We start from the raw sequence: 18,131 nt of genomic DNA, 5'->3' as shown, positions 1-18,131 counted from the left end.
CTAACTTGTCAGATTTGTTATTCAGGACTTTGGTAAAAGCTAGTTCCCAGCAACTATAGATTTTGCAATATTGGACATTCCCATGACCAAATATAACCAAAAAATGGAACAAAACGAATATTTATATTCACTAATCGTTTTTCGTATTTTAGGGGAAACACCATAAAACTGTCCTGTTCACAAATGCTAAACATAGTCATATATAGATGTAGCAGAGCAGAGCTACAGTTTGGATGAGAATTGAAGTAGCAATATAGAGTCTTAGCTAGAAAGGGCTCAAGATATGGATTATTAATGTACCGTAGCAAACACATGTTGAATGAGGATTGGTGGATGACAGTAGATAGGGATAGTTTTAAGAGAGTGGTCCGAGCTGGCATGAAATATGTCCACTTGTTCAGAATTTGTCGCAACAATCAAATCTTTAAATAATCCTGCAGAAAATTGAATGTTTTAGTTGCTCTATGCTACCTCAGTCTTTAATAAAAACAAATTATTATTTTTTCTACAAAATATTCATAGTATTTGATTAATATTGTTCTGTCTTTCCAGTGAGTTTAAAGAAAAACCTTGGCTCCAGCAGCTAGATATGGCCAGGAGGCTAGCCAGAAAATCAGTGCACAACTTGTAAAGATCAGCTAGACCATGTACAGATGACCATACTGACATATCTTAATCAGAGAAGCAGGTTCATGTTTCCATGCTGTTTGTAGCTATTACTACATATCTGTGTATTACTTTTCTGTTTTCGTTCCATATCCAGGTAATGCAATTTCCTATATAGAAATAATGTTAAATGAGTTGTCCAGCTTATTTTTAAAAAAAAAGAACGTATTTGAGCAGCTGTTAATGTGCAAAAACAACAAAAAAGTCCATACTCACCTATTAAATCCTCTGCTCATGAGTGTTACTGTAGCCAAAGCAGCCATAGCATTCTGCTATCTAGCACTTCTATGCGGGTTCTCTGATATATGACGCTATTATTCATTCCTTTAGTTATTGCTACTTATGCTGCTGTTTCAGTTTCCTGTCACTAGGTGATAGGGCCCCATCTCATTTAGCTATGGGGCCCTATAAGTTCTAGTCACACCCTGCCTCCACTGCTCCTGTGCTGATGGTCCCGTAATCCCTTACCAGTCTCTGTTTAATGTAGGCACTTCTTAAGAAAAAAAGGGGGGATAAAAAAAGAGAGAAAACGGCGCTCCTCTAAGGTGATATCGTTCTGATATTTGTAGGATAGAAAGTAGCTTTATGAATGGAGCTCACCTTAGTGAGTTGTGCAATGTCACCAGCACAACTTGGCTTTGTAGCTTGTACACGCTCGATCACACTGTGCTTGCCTCTGGAGCCTTAACCGCAGGGGGTGAATTCGTATCAGGAACTCCTCTCCTCGCGGTTTTGAAGTAATGCAAATTGGGAAGAAAAAGCTGCTCCTCTGAACGGGTGCTCAGGTGTGAATTGTACTAGTATCCTCACAAAATCGTCAGGGTTTGTTTCAACGATTTTATTCGATATACCTAAAAACAGTGATCCTGTAATCCCGGCAATGTTTCTTATACCTTTCCAGTTGCGGTCCCGTCTTGATGCAGTACCAGATGGTTATTTTTCTACAACAGATAAGACAATATGCTGCTAACGACATATTTTATCTACTGCAGTCTTCTGTCTTCTTTCTTCTCCCCTGCGCATTCTACAAGTACGCCCTTGAGAACACTCACCATTTTGACAGCCGAACACAGAAGTTGTAGTTGAGTCTTTATGGTACAACTTCTTTTAAATTACTGTTCTGGTATTAAGATATGATTGCTACTGAATTGGAGATCTTCCAGACAGGAAGCAAAACCAGCTTTATGCAAGTAAGACGGCCAGAACTCACGTTACCCCGGATGCTAGGCACGTGAACGCTATGGCTAGTGATGGGCTTTAAAAAAAAACAAAAAAAAACCTGAACAACCATTTTAAAGATATGAGTGCTGCATATGTACTTACATCTCTTAACCCAATACATTTACTCTCCTTTTAATCCTCTTAGAATTGAATGTAAGTGTAAAAATGTACAATTGTTATATTTTTCTTACTGAATGTTACGTTTAATTCTGTAATTGTATCTTTAAAATAAATAATTGATATTTGTTAAAATGAAAACACACTACCCTGCTGTAAGCTCAGGTTACAGGGAAACTTTGTATGCTATATTATCAGGGGGAAATGGTTCAGTTCAGCAGCTTGTAGTTCTGATTTCCCTGCCTCTAGGTCCTCTGTAAATGTTCAGAAACCTCCTTAGGCTCGCTCTGTTCACATCTGTTTTGGAGGCACCGTTAGGGACCTTCGTCGCAGATTAGGCAGAGATTACCACGGACAACTCAACGGACAGCTGACGGAACCCATTAATGTCATTGGGTTCTGTCGGGCACCAGTGGTGTCCGTGGTGCAATGGAACCGTTGCTTTCGGTTTTCCCTTGCTCTGCTTCTCTGGCAGATCAGAACAATGGAATGCATTGACGCAGGTGTGAATCCAGCCTTAGTCTCTAAAAAAATCAGTCTAGTGTAAAACAGTAAATAGAAGTGAAGAAGGAGGAGGGTGAAGTACCTGCAGTCTCATTACCTCAGTGTTTCAGTGAAACTGAAGAGGCAGAGACGAAGGCATGCTCGGCTTAGACCACACAACACAGCATTGACATCACCCCAGGAAGAGCTGCCCACTCAGCAAGTGTAAGGACTACTGTCACGGTCCGTGGGTATGTGGACTCTCTAGGCCACACCACCGTAGCGGAGTAGCAGCTAGCCAAAAAACAGTATACAAAGTCTATGCAAAGTCCTAGCACAAGAGTACCTGTAATAGTCCACACAGTAACAGAGGCTTAGACACCGATAAAACTTGACGGTAGGTAACGCCAAACGTGGCGGAGGATATCAAGCGTGGCAGATGACACCAGACATGGTGTATGACAGCAGGCATGGCAGATGGCACAACACGACTCCAATACTAGGAAGGGCACAGGAACAAACACAGTACGGGATACGGGTAACAGGGCACAGGAACACTGGGAATTTGCTAAGACTGACATGGAAATACACAACAATGCTCAGGCAAGGAGTGAAAAGACAGGGCCCTTTTTATAGTCCAGGGTGATTTTGGAATAATTAATTAAGGCTGAGAACTAGCGCGCGCACACCCTGGTGGTCACTGCAGGCCAGAGTGGCCGGTTGTGCTGGTGTCTCCGGGGAGGGAGACGTCGGCAGGAGGCGAGAGGTCTGTGGTCGTGGCCGTCAGCAGGTAAGGGGAGGCGGCGGTCCGCGACTGCAGCCGTTACAACCAGGCAGGAGGGTTGCTTGAATCTTTTACTTTTATTCCACAGCAAGGACAATGATAACTGACAGGTCTTTCACATTATGTATTTCAATAGTATGAGAATCAGGAAAACAGGATAACTAAAGTCTTTTGATAAACAACTCTTGAAAACTAGTCCTAAATGATACTATGTGTGTTGTTTCAGCCGGGCTTGTAATACAGAGGAGGGATATTCACTGTCTTTGTAATCCACATCTGGTAAATGCAGAGCTAATTTGTAATCCACAGGGAGTAGACGCAGATCTAAATTGTAATCAACAAGGTGTGGGGGTTTGTTCCAGTGGTGAATTTGGGCCCATGCAGTTGGCGGTAGCAGTTTCTTCACTGGTAGGAGAACGGGAGAGTGAGTATCTGTGGGCCAAACCAGAATTTCAATGCAGGTTCTAATAAAAGAGCTGCCCCAGACAATAAGGAAAAGGGTGTTTCCCGATTTGTGGGTTCTCAGAGGAGAAGAGTGGTGAGGCTGAGGAATGGCTGCCCCTGTGATACTCACCTCTTCTGAGCTACAGCCCCGTTCTACATCGGAGTTCAAAGGAGAATTCCTCACTTGCTAAGTGGTCTCCCAACACACTTCTTCTGTAGCTTCCCCACTCTTCTCGCTTCCCATCCACAACCTATTGGTACAAACAGGAAGCAATCTCATCAATGTTAATGTAAATACATGAATTGAGTAAAGAACGAGATCCTAGGTAAAACCAAGTATATCTTTGTGCACTGACCCTCAACATCTGATATAAAGCCTATAAGGTGTGGGGTACAATTAACACAACAATGTAGCAGAAAAGAGAATAACAATCTTTATTGAAAAAATCACAAGATTAAAAGATGAGTCATGCACAGCATGAGAGTAAAACGTTCATCTGATGCCAGAGATACAAGTGCACCATGGGTGGGTAGACACATATGCATAGTATTAGCAGCTATGTTGAGCAGACAGACCATACAGGTTGATTGGAAGTCAATAAAAGAAAGCAGAGATTGTAAGACACAAGTGAGAGTAAATATCATACTTGAAAAAACAATGCAAGTACATTGGTGAAGTCTCTGTACGAATACAAGTTGGTGGTCTGGTGCCCAAAAACTAAAAAAGTTTAACCAATACTACTCTGAGTGAGTAAGGTCTATGAGCAAAGCAGCAAAAAGAAACAAATGTAGCTGGTCACATACCCATGGTGATGTCTCAGGCAGGAGAGATCGTCAGACCCGACGCGCGTTTCGGCGGGATGCCTTCGTCCGGGGGTGGCGTCTCTCCAGCCAGGGTCACCCTTTTAAAGCGTCATCAGTCCAATCGTGTGTGTGTCAGACAGGTGTATTACAGGAGAGAGCAGACTCCGCCTCCTCTTTGCTACTCCTTCCCCATTCCGGCGTTGCTTTCCTTAGGCTCTCAGCTGCATCTGTCGTGGGGAAGGGGTGGAGCATCGATCAGGCCGGATCCCACATCCTCTCGAGAACCACTCGTTCATCGGCTGATTGTACCGTTACTGAAACAGAAAATATTATCGTTGTCGGCAACAGTTGCCTGTGTAGACAGGGAGACGTGCTGCCGACATGATAGGAATGTATGGGGATGAGCAAACGTAGTAACGAGCGGTTGTCCCCATATAAAGGAGCAAACGAGCGCCAATCAACGAGCTGTCTCGTTGATCGCCACACGTTGTTACGACCAAAATGGGCCGGTGTAAAAGGACCTTTTATCAATATGTTTAAGTGTGTTTACGTGTATGGTGCTATATCAGTTGCGCTTATCAGAAGGACATAGATCTGCTAACAGTAGATGCAATGATTGACGTCACTAACAAGACTGTACTGCTTGTGCGAATTTAGCTTAGCAGTGGAATACTGAAACTTTGATGGATAATAGCACGACCCCATTGTTACATCATTGGCAAGAAGTGGCAATAATGGAGAACCCCTTTCAAAAGGAATAGTTTGCCATGATTTTGCATGCTAGTTGTAATGGCAGGGTGTAGGGAGACGGACAAGTGAGCCCTAATCTACCCGCCACTCTGTCCCTGCCTACTTGCAACGACCCGCCCTAGGCGACGGGGTACAACTGGGCGGCGGTCCCTGCGCTCAGTAAGTGCACGACAAACACGACAAACATACAAAGGAACACAAGCAAGGAAAAGGGGCAGTTGCCCACGGCAACACCGTGAGCAACCAGAGTGGTGAACGAGCCGAGTCAAGCCAGGAGTGTGCGAGGTACAAAACGAAAAGCAGAAGAGTAGTCGGTAAGCCAGGGTCTGTATGGAGCAGGATCAAAAATAGCAGGAGCTGTAGCTGGGCCAGGAAACCACAAGGAAAGAATCACAAGCACCGAGGGAAAGGAAGGGCAGGCTTAAATAGACCGAGGGTGGGAGCTAGCTGAGTCTGGCCAGGTTACGATAGGCTCTCCCACTCCTAAGCCTGCCAGCCTGAATGGTGGAAGCAGGAGTCAGTCTCAGGGATGTATTCTCAGGTGCTGACTGATTAGTTCTGGGAGTTAACCCCGAAGCTGTGCCTGGCAGATCCTTTACAGTACCCCCCCTTTTATGAGGGGCCACCGGACCCTTTCTAAGAGGACCTGGCTTACTGGGGAAACGCAGTTGGAACCTCCTGACCAATACCCCAGCGTGAACATCCCGGGCGGGTACCCAAGTCCTCTCCTCGGGCCCGTATCCTCTCCAATGGACCAGGTACTGGAGGGAGCCTTGGACCATCTTGCTGTCCACAATCCTGGCCACCTCGAATTCCACCCCCTCAGGGGTGAGGACGGGAACAGGAGGTCTCCTCGAGGGAGCCAAGGACGGGGAGCAGCGCTTGAGGAGGGAGGCATGAAACACGTTGTGTATCCGAAAAGACGGAAGGAGACAGGATTGAGGACCTCAATGACCTTATACGGCCCAATAAACCGGGGAGAAAACTTCTTGGACGGAACCTTGAGACGCAAGTTCCTAGACGACAACCACACCAGATCCCCGACCATAAACAGGGGGTTAGCAGAACGTTTTTTATCAGCCTGAGTTTTTTGTACGCTCTGGGACACCTCTAGGTTTTTCTGAACCTGGGCCCAGACTGTGCACAGTTCCCGATGAACGACCTCTACCTCGGGATTGTTGGAACTACCAGGTGAAACGGAGGAGAACCGTGGATTAAACCCAAAATTACAAAAAAAAGGAGAGACCCCTGACGAGTTACTGACCCGGTTATTAAGGGAAAATTCGGCGAGGGGAATGAAAGAGACCCAATCAAATTGACAGTCAGAGACAAAACACCTTAAGTATTGTTCTAGAGATTGATTAGTCCTCTCCGTTTGGCCATTGGTTTCAGGATGGAAGGCAGAGGAGAAGGACAGATCAATCCCCAACTTCATACAGAAGGCTCTCCAAAACAATGAAACAAATTGTACCCCTCTGTCCGAAACAATATTGACAGGGACCCCATGGAGACGCAGGATGTGTTTGACAAACAAGGTAGCCAACGTTTTGGCATTGGGTAGTTTCTTGAGGGGCACAAAGTGGCACATCTTACTGAAGCGGTCTACTACAACCCACACCACCGACTTGCCTTGAGATGGAGGCAAATCGGTGATAAAATCCATGGAGATATGTGTCCAAGGTCTCTGGGGAATGGGCAACGAACGCAGTAAGCCCGCTGGTCGGGACCTGGGAGTCTTGGACCTAGCACAAACCTCACAAGCGGCGACGTAGGCCTTAACGTCTTTAGGCAACCCAGGCCACCAATAATTTCTGGTAATGAGGTGTTTGGTACCCAGGATGCCTGGATGGCCAGATAGTGCGGAGTCATGATTTTCCCTAAGTACCCTTAGCCGGAATTGCAGGGGAACAAACAGCTTGTTCTCAGGAAGGTTCCCGGGAGCTGCACCTTGATCAGCAGCAATATCAGAGACTAAATCAGAATCGATCGAGGAAATGATTATACCTGGAGGCAAAATACAAGCAGGATCTTCCTCCGAAGGAGGGCTGGCCATGAAGCTACGCGACAGTGCATCAGCCTTAATATTTTTAGACCCAGCCCTATAGGTAACCAAAAAATTTAATCTGGTAAAAAATAACGCCCATCGAGCTTGTCTCGGGTTTAGCCTCCGGGCAGATTCTAGGAAAACCAGATTCTTGTGGTCGGTAAGGACCGTTACCTGGTGCCTAGCCCCCTCCAGGAAGTGGCGCCACTCTTCAAATGCCCATTTAATGGCTAAGAGTTCGCGGTTGCCAATATCATAGTTACTTTCAGTTGGCGAAAACTTCCTGGAGAAGTAGGCACAGGGGCGGAGATGGGTGAGGGACCTGGTACCCTGGGACAAGACAGCCCCCACTCCCACCTCAGATGCGTCAACTTCCACGATAAATGGCTCCATTTGGTTGGGCTGAACCAGCACCGGGGCCGAGACAAAGCACTTCTTAAGGACCTCAAAAGCCTGGACAGCCTCAGGAGGCCAGTGGAGGAGATCAGCACCTTTGCGAGTGAGGTCCGTAAGGGGCTTAGTGATGACCGAGAAGTTAGCAATAAATCTCCTGTAATAATTAGCAAACCCCAAAAAACACTGTAACGCCTTCAGGGAGGCAGGTTGGACCCATTCCGCCACAGCCTGAACCTTGGCGGGGTCCATGCGGAATTCATGAGGAGTGAGGATTTGACCCAAAAATGGAATCTCCTGTACCCCAAACACACATTTTTCGGTTTTGGCAAACAGTTTGTTTTCCCGAAGGACCTGGAGCACCTTCCTGACATGCTCAATGTGGGAGGACCAGTCCTTGGAAAACACCAGTATGTCATCAAGGTACACTACCAGAAAAATCCCCAGGTAATTTCTCAAAATCTCATTTATGAAATTCTGGAAGACCGCAGGGGCATTACACAACCCAAAGGGCATGACGAGGTATTCGAAATGGCCTTCGGGCGTGTTAAACGCAGTCTTCCACTCATCCCCCTCTTTGATGCGAATAAGGTTATACGCCCCCCGTAGATCCAATTTAGAAAACCATTGGGCCCCCTGAACCTGATTAAAGAGATCAGGAATCAAAGGAAGGGGATACTGGTTCCTTACCGTGACCTTATTCAGGCCACGGTAGTCAATGCATGGCCTAAGACCACCATCCTTCTTCCCCACGAAGAAGAAGCCAGCACCTACCGGAGAAGAAGAGGGACGAATGTAACCCTTGGCCAGGGATTCCTGGATATACACTCTCATAGCTTCACGTTCGGGACAAGAAAGATTAAATATCCTACCCTTAGGAAGCTTAGCTCCTGGTACCAATTCGATAGCGCAATGGTATTCTCTATGAGGAGGTAACACTTTGGAGGCCTCCCTAGAGAAAACATCAGCGAAGTCCTGAACAAACTCGGGTAGCGTATTCGCCTCCTTAGGGGGAGAAATAGAATTAACAGAAAAACATGACGTACAACATTCATTACCCCATTTGGTTAGCTCCCCAGTATTCCAGTCAAACGTGGGATTATGCAACTGCAACCAGGGAAGACCTAGAACCAAATCATACGATAATCCCTGCATCAACAGTACAGAGCATTGCTCCAAATGCATGGAGCCAACAAGGAGTTCAAAAACAGGGGTATGCTGTGTAAAATAACCATTAGCAAGAGGAGTGGAGTCGATACCCACTACCGGGACAGGTTTAGGCAAATCAATCAGAGGCATAGCAAGGGACATAGCAAATTCCACAGACATGATATTAGTAGAGGACCCTGAATCCACGAAGGCACTGCCGGTAGCAGACCTACCACCAAAAGAGACCTGAAAGGGAAGCAAGATCTTAGTACGTTTCATATTTACGGGAAATACCTGTGCGCCCAAGTGACCTCCCCGATGATCACTTAGACGCGGAAGTTCTCTGGCTGCAATCTTACGCTTAGGACAGTTGTTCACTTGATGCTTGTCGTCCCCACAGTAGAAGCAGAGACCATTCTTCCTGCGGAATTCTCTACGTTGTTGGGGGGACACGGAGACCCCGAGTTGCATAGGTATCTCTGAATCTTTCGGGGAGGAACGAAGCAACGGAGCTTCGGGAGGCATCATGGGGGAGTCGGAGGAGAAAACACATAAACGTTCACGTTGTCGTTCCCTGAGACGTCGGTCAAGTCGTACCGCTAAAGCCATAACCTGGTCTAGGGAGTCAGAAGAGGGATAGCTAACTAGCAGGTCTTTCAGGGCATTCGACAGACCCAACCTAAACTGGCACCTTAAGGCAGGGTCATTCCACCGAGAAGCTACGCACCACTTCCGAAAGTCAGAGCAATACTCCTCAACAGGTCTCTTACCCTGACTTAAGGTCACCAGCTGACTCTCGGCAAAGGCAGTCCTGTCAGTCTCGTCATAAATAAGTCCGAGAGCAGAAAAGAAACAATCAACGGAGGAAAGTTCAGGGGCGTCAGGAGCCAAGGAGAAGGCCCACTCTTGGGGCCCTTCCTGGAGCCGGGACATAATTATACCCACCCGCTGGCTCTCAGAACCTGAGGAATGAGGCTTTAAACGAAAGTAAAGCCTACAACTCTCCCGAAAGGAGAGAAAAGCCCTCCGGTCCCCTGAGAACCGGTCGGGCAACTTGAGGTGGGGTTCAAGAGGTGCGGTGAGGGGAACTACCAGGGTAGCATCAGGCTGGTTGACCCTCTGAGTCAGGGCCTGGACCTGTAGGGAGAGACCCTGCATTTGCTGAGCCAGGGTCTCACGGGGATCCATAGTGGTGTCAGGGACCAGGGGTAGACTAGGTATGGGCTTGTGATTATGTAATGGCAGGGGGTAGGGAGACGGACAAGTGAGCCCTAATCTACCCGCCTCTCTGTCCCTGCCTACTTGCAACGACCCGCCCTAGGCGACAGGGTACAACTGGGCGGCGGTCCCTGCGCTCAGTAAGTGCACGACAAACACGACAAACATACAAAGGAACACAAGCAAGGAAAAGGGGCAGTTGCCCACGGCAACACCGTGAGCAACCAGAGTGGTGAACGAGCCGAGTCAAGCCAGGAGTGTGCGAGGTACAAAACGAAAAGCAGAAGAGTAGTCGGTAAGCCAGGGTCTGTATGGAGCAGGATCAAAAATAGCAGGAGCTGTAGCTGGGCCAGGAAACCACAAGGAAAGAATCACAAGCACCGAGGGAAAGGAAGGGCAGGCTTAAATAGACCGAGGGCGGGAGCTAGCTGAGTCTGGCCAGGTTACGATAGGCTCTCCCACTCCTAAGCCTGCCAGCCTGAATGGTGGAAGCAGGAGTCAGTCTCAGGGATGTATTCTCAGGTGCTGACTGATTAGTTCTGGGAGTTAACCCCGAAGCTGTGCCTGGCAGATCCTTTACACTGGTGTTTAAGTTACTGGCACCTAAGCAATAAACAATAAATACCTACATATTCTCTATATAGGGTTGTGTTTTTTTCTTTTGCTTAGTATGAAAAAAAACTCTTGATTTATATGGTGGATTTGTCCAGTAGGTATTTTTTTATTTGTTTTAGTAAAAACGTGTTCCAAATAAACATAAAGTATCAATTTAGGCTCTGTTCACATCTGCATTGTGGCTTCCATTCATAACAGAAGCAGCTGCAGTGTGCTGGATCCGTCATACAACGGATACCAACAGTGTCTGATGGACCCCATTGACTTATAATGGGGTCCATCAAGGTTTTGTCATTGTGACGGCAAGTAAATTGCTGCAACTATTATTGTCGTAAAATTTGCCAGAATAACCAACGGAGGCTCCGAACAGAGCCTCCGATGGCAGTGTGAGCAGAGCCTTACATATACAGGGTGGGCCATTTATATGGATACACCGAAATAAAATGGGAATGGTTGGTGATATTAGCTTCCTGTTTGTGGCACATTAGTATATGGGTCGGCCATTTTGTATCCAACTTTAGTTTTTTCAATGGGAAGAGGGTCATGTGACACATCAAACTTATCGAGAATTTCACAAGAAAAACAATGGTGTGCTTGGTTTTAACGTTACTTTACTCTTTCATGAGTTATTTACAAGTTTCTAACCACTTATAAAATGTGTTCAAAGTGCTGCCCATTGTGTTGGATTGTCAATGCAACCCTCTTCTCCCACTCTTCACACACTGATAGCAACACCGCAGAAGAAATGCTAGCACAGGCTTCCAGTATCCGTAGTTTCAGTTGCTGCACATCTCGTATCTTCACAGCATAGACAATTGTCTTCAGATGATCCCAAAGATAAAAGTCTAAGGGGGTCAGATCGGGAGGCATTTCTTCTGCGGTGTTGCTATCAGTGTGTAAAGAGTGGGAGAAGAGGGTTGCATTGACAATCCAACACAATGGGCAGCACTTTGAACACATTTTATAAGTGGTCAGAAACTTGTAAATAACTCATGAAAGAATAAAGTAACGTTAAAACCAAGCACACCATTGTTTTTCTTGTGAAATTCTCGATAAGTTTGATGTGTCACATGACCCTCTTCCCATTGAAAAAACTAAAGTTGGATACAAAATGGCCGACTTCAAAATGGCCGCCATGGTCAACACCCAGCTTGAAAAGTTTCCCCCTCCCATATACTAATGTGCCACAAACAGGAAGTTAATATCACCAACCATTCCCATTTTATTTAGGTGTATCCATATAAATGGCCCACCCTGTAGAATGTTTCCATTTTTTACAATCATTACGACCGTGGTTATGTGCTGTATACTTGTGTCTCATCCAGAGATGCTGTCACATAACTGCATTTTCTAATGGCTGTATGCCTGGACGTGACCCTTATACATGTTGCCGAGTGGAGGCCCAGCATAAAAACATTCTAGTGGTTTATTATGAATTTGGAGCACATTTCTATCATATATAAATGGAAAATACCTGTACAGGCAAATATAAGATAAATTCGAAAATTTGGGGTTTATTAAAAAAAAAGTGTATTTTAGAACTACACTTCATTCTTTTAACCCTTAATTTTAGCCTTCAGGACGGAGCAATTATTTTTAATTTTATTTTTTGTATTACCACATTCCAGAGCCGTCGACACAGCTGTATGAGGGCTGTTTTTTTTTTTAAGAATTAGTTTTTTTTTTGGGAGATAAAAACAGCAATTCCACCATTTTTTTTTCTGGGCATTGATGCCCACAACAGAGACAGGAAAATGCCCCTGTTTTTACAGACCTTTCAATTTTTCTACATAAATTACATCATACACTTTTAAATGGAGTGGTTTTGGGGATAGGAATAGTATTCTTATCCTACTCTTGGTGGTTTAGTGGTTAATACTTAATACCACAACTCATTCTATGGGGCTTCGGCAGCCCCATAGAAGTGAATGGAGTGGTGGCCGAGCATGCGCACTACCGCTCTATTCCTATGGGGCTCCCAGGAACGGCATGGTTAGATCATCCTTGTGAACAGTGGGGGTCTCGGCAGTCGGACCCCCACCGATCAGATAATAATCACCTATGCCATGGATAGGTGATAAATATTGATTATGAGAAAACCCCTTTACTAATAAATTCATATGCAGTTAGCTACCCCTAGTGGTGGCAGAAAGAATTTTAGCCTCTAACTAGATTTTTTTCAGAATTGCTCAAAGGGGGGTGTACAGAAGTGCGCCCCTGACTGCAATACTTCTGTATTGCCGTGTAAAGCAATGACAGGCAGCCTATTAGACCCTGCCTTAGGCGGGGCCTAATAGACAAATACACATGGCAGATATTGTCAGGCCCCCAGCAGCCATGACAGCCCATTAACAACCAACAATAGTTTTGTGGGGCACCGATGGGGTGAGAGAGGAAGCACCGTTCCTCAGTATAACCACTTAGAGGCTGCAGCTACTATTGACCACCACATGTATGTTACAGCATACACCTGCTGCTATTGGCATGGGCTCAGCTCCTTAGCCCGCACTATCACTGTGCCATACATTTGTGGCACTTCATGTTAAGGAACAGCAGCCAGCACCATCAATTTACAGTGCAGGGTGGGAAGGAATTAAAATCCATTTCCCTTTCTAGTAAAATATGCTCCCTGCTTCTTGCTAACCTAGAGTAGAAGAGGGGACATATGGAAGAGAATATTACATGACTGCAGTATCAGACAACAGACGGTTTGTTTGTAGTTTGTGACCATGGAGACACATGGGTCTGCATAGGTGCTGTAAACTCAACAGTACGATATTTTGGTATTATTTGTAAAAACAAACAAACATGAAAACAGAAGTAAGAAATAGTTTTTGCAACATTTTACCATGTGTGTTTTCAATAGGACTAGGAATATTATTTCTTTACCTCTTCATAATTGGTGGCTACCAATGCATTTACCACAACAGAATGTCATCTGTTGCAGATATCCTATTCAAAAGGTGAATATTTTATTTTTTATGCTATCCCAAAATAATTCATTTTTTATGCGCAGTAAAGTATGTTTTTTTAATGGTACCCAAATTACAGGACGGAAGAGCCCTTGAGCAATGTGGAAAAAAATAAAGGAATATAATTCTGTGATGTATTGTATGAAATTTTACATACAAGGTCAGAATCCTGACATTCAGTAATTCAGAATTAATCACTGAGGTTATAAATATACTAGTACATCATTCTATTCTGACTTTTTTAACCCGACACTTTTTGGCTTTTTCTGAATTACGTCAAACCATATTATGGGTAGATTCAATAGTTATAGACAACTATCTTGAAAAGTAAAATTTTCCGTTATTGTCTGAATCTCAAAAAGAGATGCTCATACTACAATTGAGGATTGAAGGAAGCTATAAGATACAGTCTCTGGTAATAAGAAGGATCTTGGGGGCATGTCCGGATGCAGAGGAGAGTGGCGGTGTGAAGCAGCAGCTCCATGACCCACACACTAAAAGCGGCTCAAACAAGGATTTGCAGCTCATTTGTTCGATCTCAAATTGATCCATCCGGCTCTGGAATCTTCAAAGATTATGACCAGAAGTAAGAAAAAAGCCTCCAGCCCTCCTAAACGGACGCCATTCTTCCCCTCAGTGGTGGCGTCCCAAAATGGGGCTGGTTTCTGCTGAGGATCTGAGCTCCGGCGTGCAGCACAGGAGGTGAGCACTCTTTCACTTGCTAAAGTTACTTGCCAAACACCACCAGGTAACGCTACCAATACTAATTTAAGCTCCACATCAAGTGACTCATTTCTTTATCTTGTGGTAATCAAGAGGCTTATGTATCGATTTGATAACTATATTTGGGTTCTAAGCTTTCTCTACTGTTTCTCAATATGGTATTTAAAATCTCATCGCTAAATGTCAAAGGGTTGAACAGTCCCTTTAAACGACCTCTAATTTGGAAGGAAGCACATAAGCAAAAATGTGACGTGTTTTGTGTACAGGAAACCCACCTAAATATAGAGGACTCCTCTAGAATTCATAATCGCAACTTTCCAAATATATTTTTTGCACATGCCATAAATAAAAAAAAAAAAGGATTTTTATTAGCATTTAAAAGTACTGTAGCCTTTCATCTTATTGATTCCTTCGCTGATCCAGAGGGCAGATTTCTTATCATTGTAAGTCACATTAACAACGCTCTTTATACACTAGTTTCCTTATATGCTTCACACAACCTATTTTCAGACGTAAACGAGGCGTATTATGCCTCGTTTTACGTCTGAAAATAGGGCTACAATACGTCGGCAAACATCTGCCCATTCATTGAAGTCAATGAAGAGCAGCTCAAGATTACAGGCGTCAAAGACGCCTCGCATAATACGAGGAGCAGCATTTACGTCTGAAACGAGGCAGCTGTTTTCTCCTGAAAACAGTCTGTCTTTTCAGACGTAAAAGCCTCTCATCGTGTGCACATACCCTTATATGCAACAGATCAAATTTATACATGGGGTAATTGAAGAAGTGAATAAGATGAAACAAGGCTCGCTGATTTTGAGTGGAGACTTCAATATAGTTCCAGAACTGTCTATAGAAAGGAGTTCACCTCATGCGTCTCCTAAAGACTCTGTTATATCTAACCTTTTGTTTAAAGAGAGTCTCTATGATCTATGGCAAATTTTTCACGCAAATGAAAGAGATTACACTTTCTTTTCAAATCCTCATATTATTTATTCTCGTATCGATCTAATCCTAACTGACAAATGGTTATTATAAAAAATCTCAGCTTCAAACATAGATATTATAACATGGTCAGACCACTCCCCTATATCTATATCCATTTCAGAATCCTTTAACCTTCCTCCAACTTCTCCCTGGAGACTTGATAATTCCCTTTTGAATAGGTCAGTGTGCTCCCCACAGGTGTTTGGTGCATTGGACGAATACTTTATCCTTAATGATAAAGGTATGACCAGGGGCGTAGCTAAAGGCTCATGGGCCCCGATGCAAAAATTCTTACTGGGCCCCCCCCCCGCAAACTTCTCATGGCCGACGGTCCGCAACTTTCAGTTGCATCGCTGGGTCTCCTAAGTGACCCAACAATGCAGCACTAGCAGCCGGGGGCGTCGCTAAGGCTGGGTTCACACACCCTATTTACGGACGTAATTCGGGCGTTTTAGCATTGAATTACGTCCGAAAATGCGGCTCAAAAGCGTTGGCAAACATCTGCCCATTCATTTGAATGGGTCTTACGATGTTCTGTGCAGACGGTCACTTCTTCAGACGTAAATGGAGCCGTTTTCCATGGACTCCATAGAAAAACAGCTCCAATTACGTCCGTAATGGACGCAGCGAAAAACGCCTGCACATGCCATCACGGCTGAAATTACGGTGCTGTTTTCTCCTGAAAACAGCTCCGTAATTTCAGCCGTAACAGACGCTGCCGTGTGAACATACCCTCAGGGCTTAAAATGTCAGGGAAATAGCCCCAATACATATGTGTCCGCCCAAAAAAAATGTGTATATGAGACAGCATAGCATATCTATAGCACTACGACCCTATAAACTATGGATAGGATTAGATACAGTGGCTGAGCAGACAGTATCACACATGATAGGATTAGATACAGTGGCTCAGAAGGCAGTATCACACATGATAGGATTAGATACAGTGGCCCAGCAGACAGTATCACACATGACAGGATTAGATACAGTGGCTGAGCAGACAGTATCACACATGATAGGATTAGATACAGTGGCTGAGCAGACAGTATCACACATGATAGGATTAGATACAGTGGCTCAGAAGGCAGTATCACACATGATAGGATTAGATACAGTGGCCCAGCAGACAGTATCACACATGATAGGATTAGATACAGTGGCACAGCAGACAGTACCACACATGATAGGATTAGATACAGTGGCTCAGAAGGCAGTATCACACATGATAGGATTAGATACAGCGGCTCAGCAGACAGTATCACACATGATAGGATTAGATACACAGCTCAGCAGACAGTATCACACATGATTGGATTAGATACAGGGCCCAGCTCGCTGACATTGCGGCTCCAGCGCTGGACCCAGGCCAGGTAAGAATAATAATTTTGCTTCTTTATGTGTTACTGATTATTTTTGTGGTTTTTTACAGGTTCGGTTGTTGGACTTCGGATTCAATGACGGCGTTTTTTTTATTCTCAATAAAATGGTTAATGAGGGTTGTGTTTTTTTATTTCAATAAAATATTTTTTCTATGTGCTTGTATCTTTTTAAACTTTATTATCACCGCCTTAGTAATGGCCGCCGGCTGATTGACAACCTCCATTACTAAAGCGGGGCTTAATGTTAGCAGGTGCAGAGGCCAACACTAACCCCCATTATTACCCCGATACCCACCACCACCAGGAGTACGAACCAGTACCCGACCATCTGTAGTGACGGGCAGGCACCGGGGTGGCCGCAGGCTGGTAGTATTAGGCTGTGGAAGGCCAAAAACAGTGGCACCTACCACCCTGGTAATGCTGCCTGCTGCTGCTGTGTTGCATCTGGCTGGTTATGAAAATTGGGGGGGACCCCACATCGTTCTTTCCAATTTTTTTTTATTTTTTTTTAAATGACGTGGGGTCCCCCCCATTTTTCATAACCAGCCAGATACAATAAAGCAGCAGCAGCCTAGCATTACCAGGGTGGGAAGGGCCACTGTTTTTGGCCTTTCCCCTCCTGATACTACCAGCCTGTGGCCACCCCAGTGGCCGACCATCACTACAGATGGTCAAGTACTGGATCGTACCCGGCTCTTCCCAGCACCCCTGGTGGCGGTGGGTACCGGGGTAATAAAGGGGGTTAGTGTTCGCCTCTGCATCGGCTAACACTAAGCCCCGCCTTAGCAATGGATGCTGTCAATCAGCCGGCGGCCATTACTAAGGCGGTAGTAATATAGTTTAAAAACAAACACAAAGACATAGAAAAAATATTTTATTGAAATAAAAAAAAAACCCACACAGCCCTCATTAACCATTTTATTGATAATAAGAAAAAAGCCGTCATCTAAGTCGTCCTGGAATCCGCCATAGTCCAACGACCGAACCTGTAAGAAAACACACAAAAAATGATTAGTGACACATGTGTTAGGCTTAGATACAGGGCCCATGTGTGATACTGTCTGTGGGACCCTGTATCTAAGCCTACCACAACGTAGGCTTAGATACAGGGTCCAGCAGACCGTAATCTTATACAGTATAAGATTACTGTGTGCTGGGGCCCTGTATCTAAACCTACAGTGTGGTAGGCTTAGATACAGGGCCCAGCAGACAGGATCACACATGGGCCATGTATCTAAGCCTACCATGTGATTGGCTTAGATACAGGGCCCAGCAGACAGGATCACGCATGGGCCATGTATCTAAGCCTACAGTGTGGTAGGCTTATATACAGGGCCCACCAGACAGGATCACACATGGGCCATGTATCTAAGCCTACCATG

The 18,131-nt window shown here is 45.0% G+C and overlaps 2 protein-coding genes across 2 annotated transcripts in view; one reads left to right on the top strand and one right to left on the bottom strand.

Annotated features, from left to right (window-relative positions):
• Positions 1-2,022, top strand: part of ANKUB1 (ankyrin repeat and ubiquitin domain containing 1) — a 43,935-nt gene extending 41,913 nt beyond the window's left edge. Inside the window, exon 6 of the mRNA XM_075864001.1 lies at positions 553-2,022. Within this exon, the coding sequence (XP_075720116.1) occupies positions 553-631 (79 nt within the window). The 3' untranslated portion in view covers positions 632-2,022. The remainder of the gene's footprint in view (positions 1-552) is intronic.
• Positions 1-18,131, bottom strand: part of RNF13 (ring finger protein 13) — a 200,688-nt gene that overhangs the window by 160,270 nt on the left and 22,287 nt on the right. The window lies entirely within an intron of this gene.

This window comes from Rhinoderma darwinii, chromosome 4, assembly GCF_050947455.1.
Source record: "Rhinoderma darwinii isolate aRhiDar2 chromosome 4, aRhiDar2.hap1, whole genome shotgun sequence".
NCBI lineage: Eukaryota > Metazoa > Chordata > Amphibia > Anura > Rhinodermatidae > Rhinoderma > Rhinoderma darwinii.
This window is presented reverse-complemented; position numbering and strand designations above follow the sequence as displayed.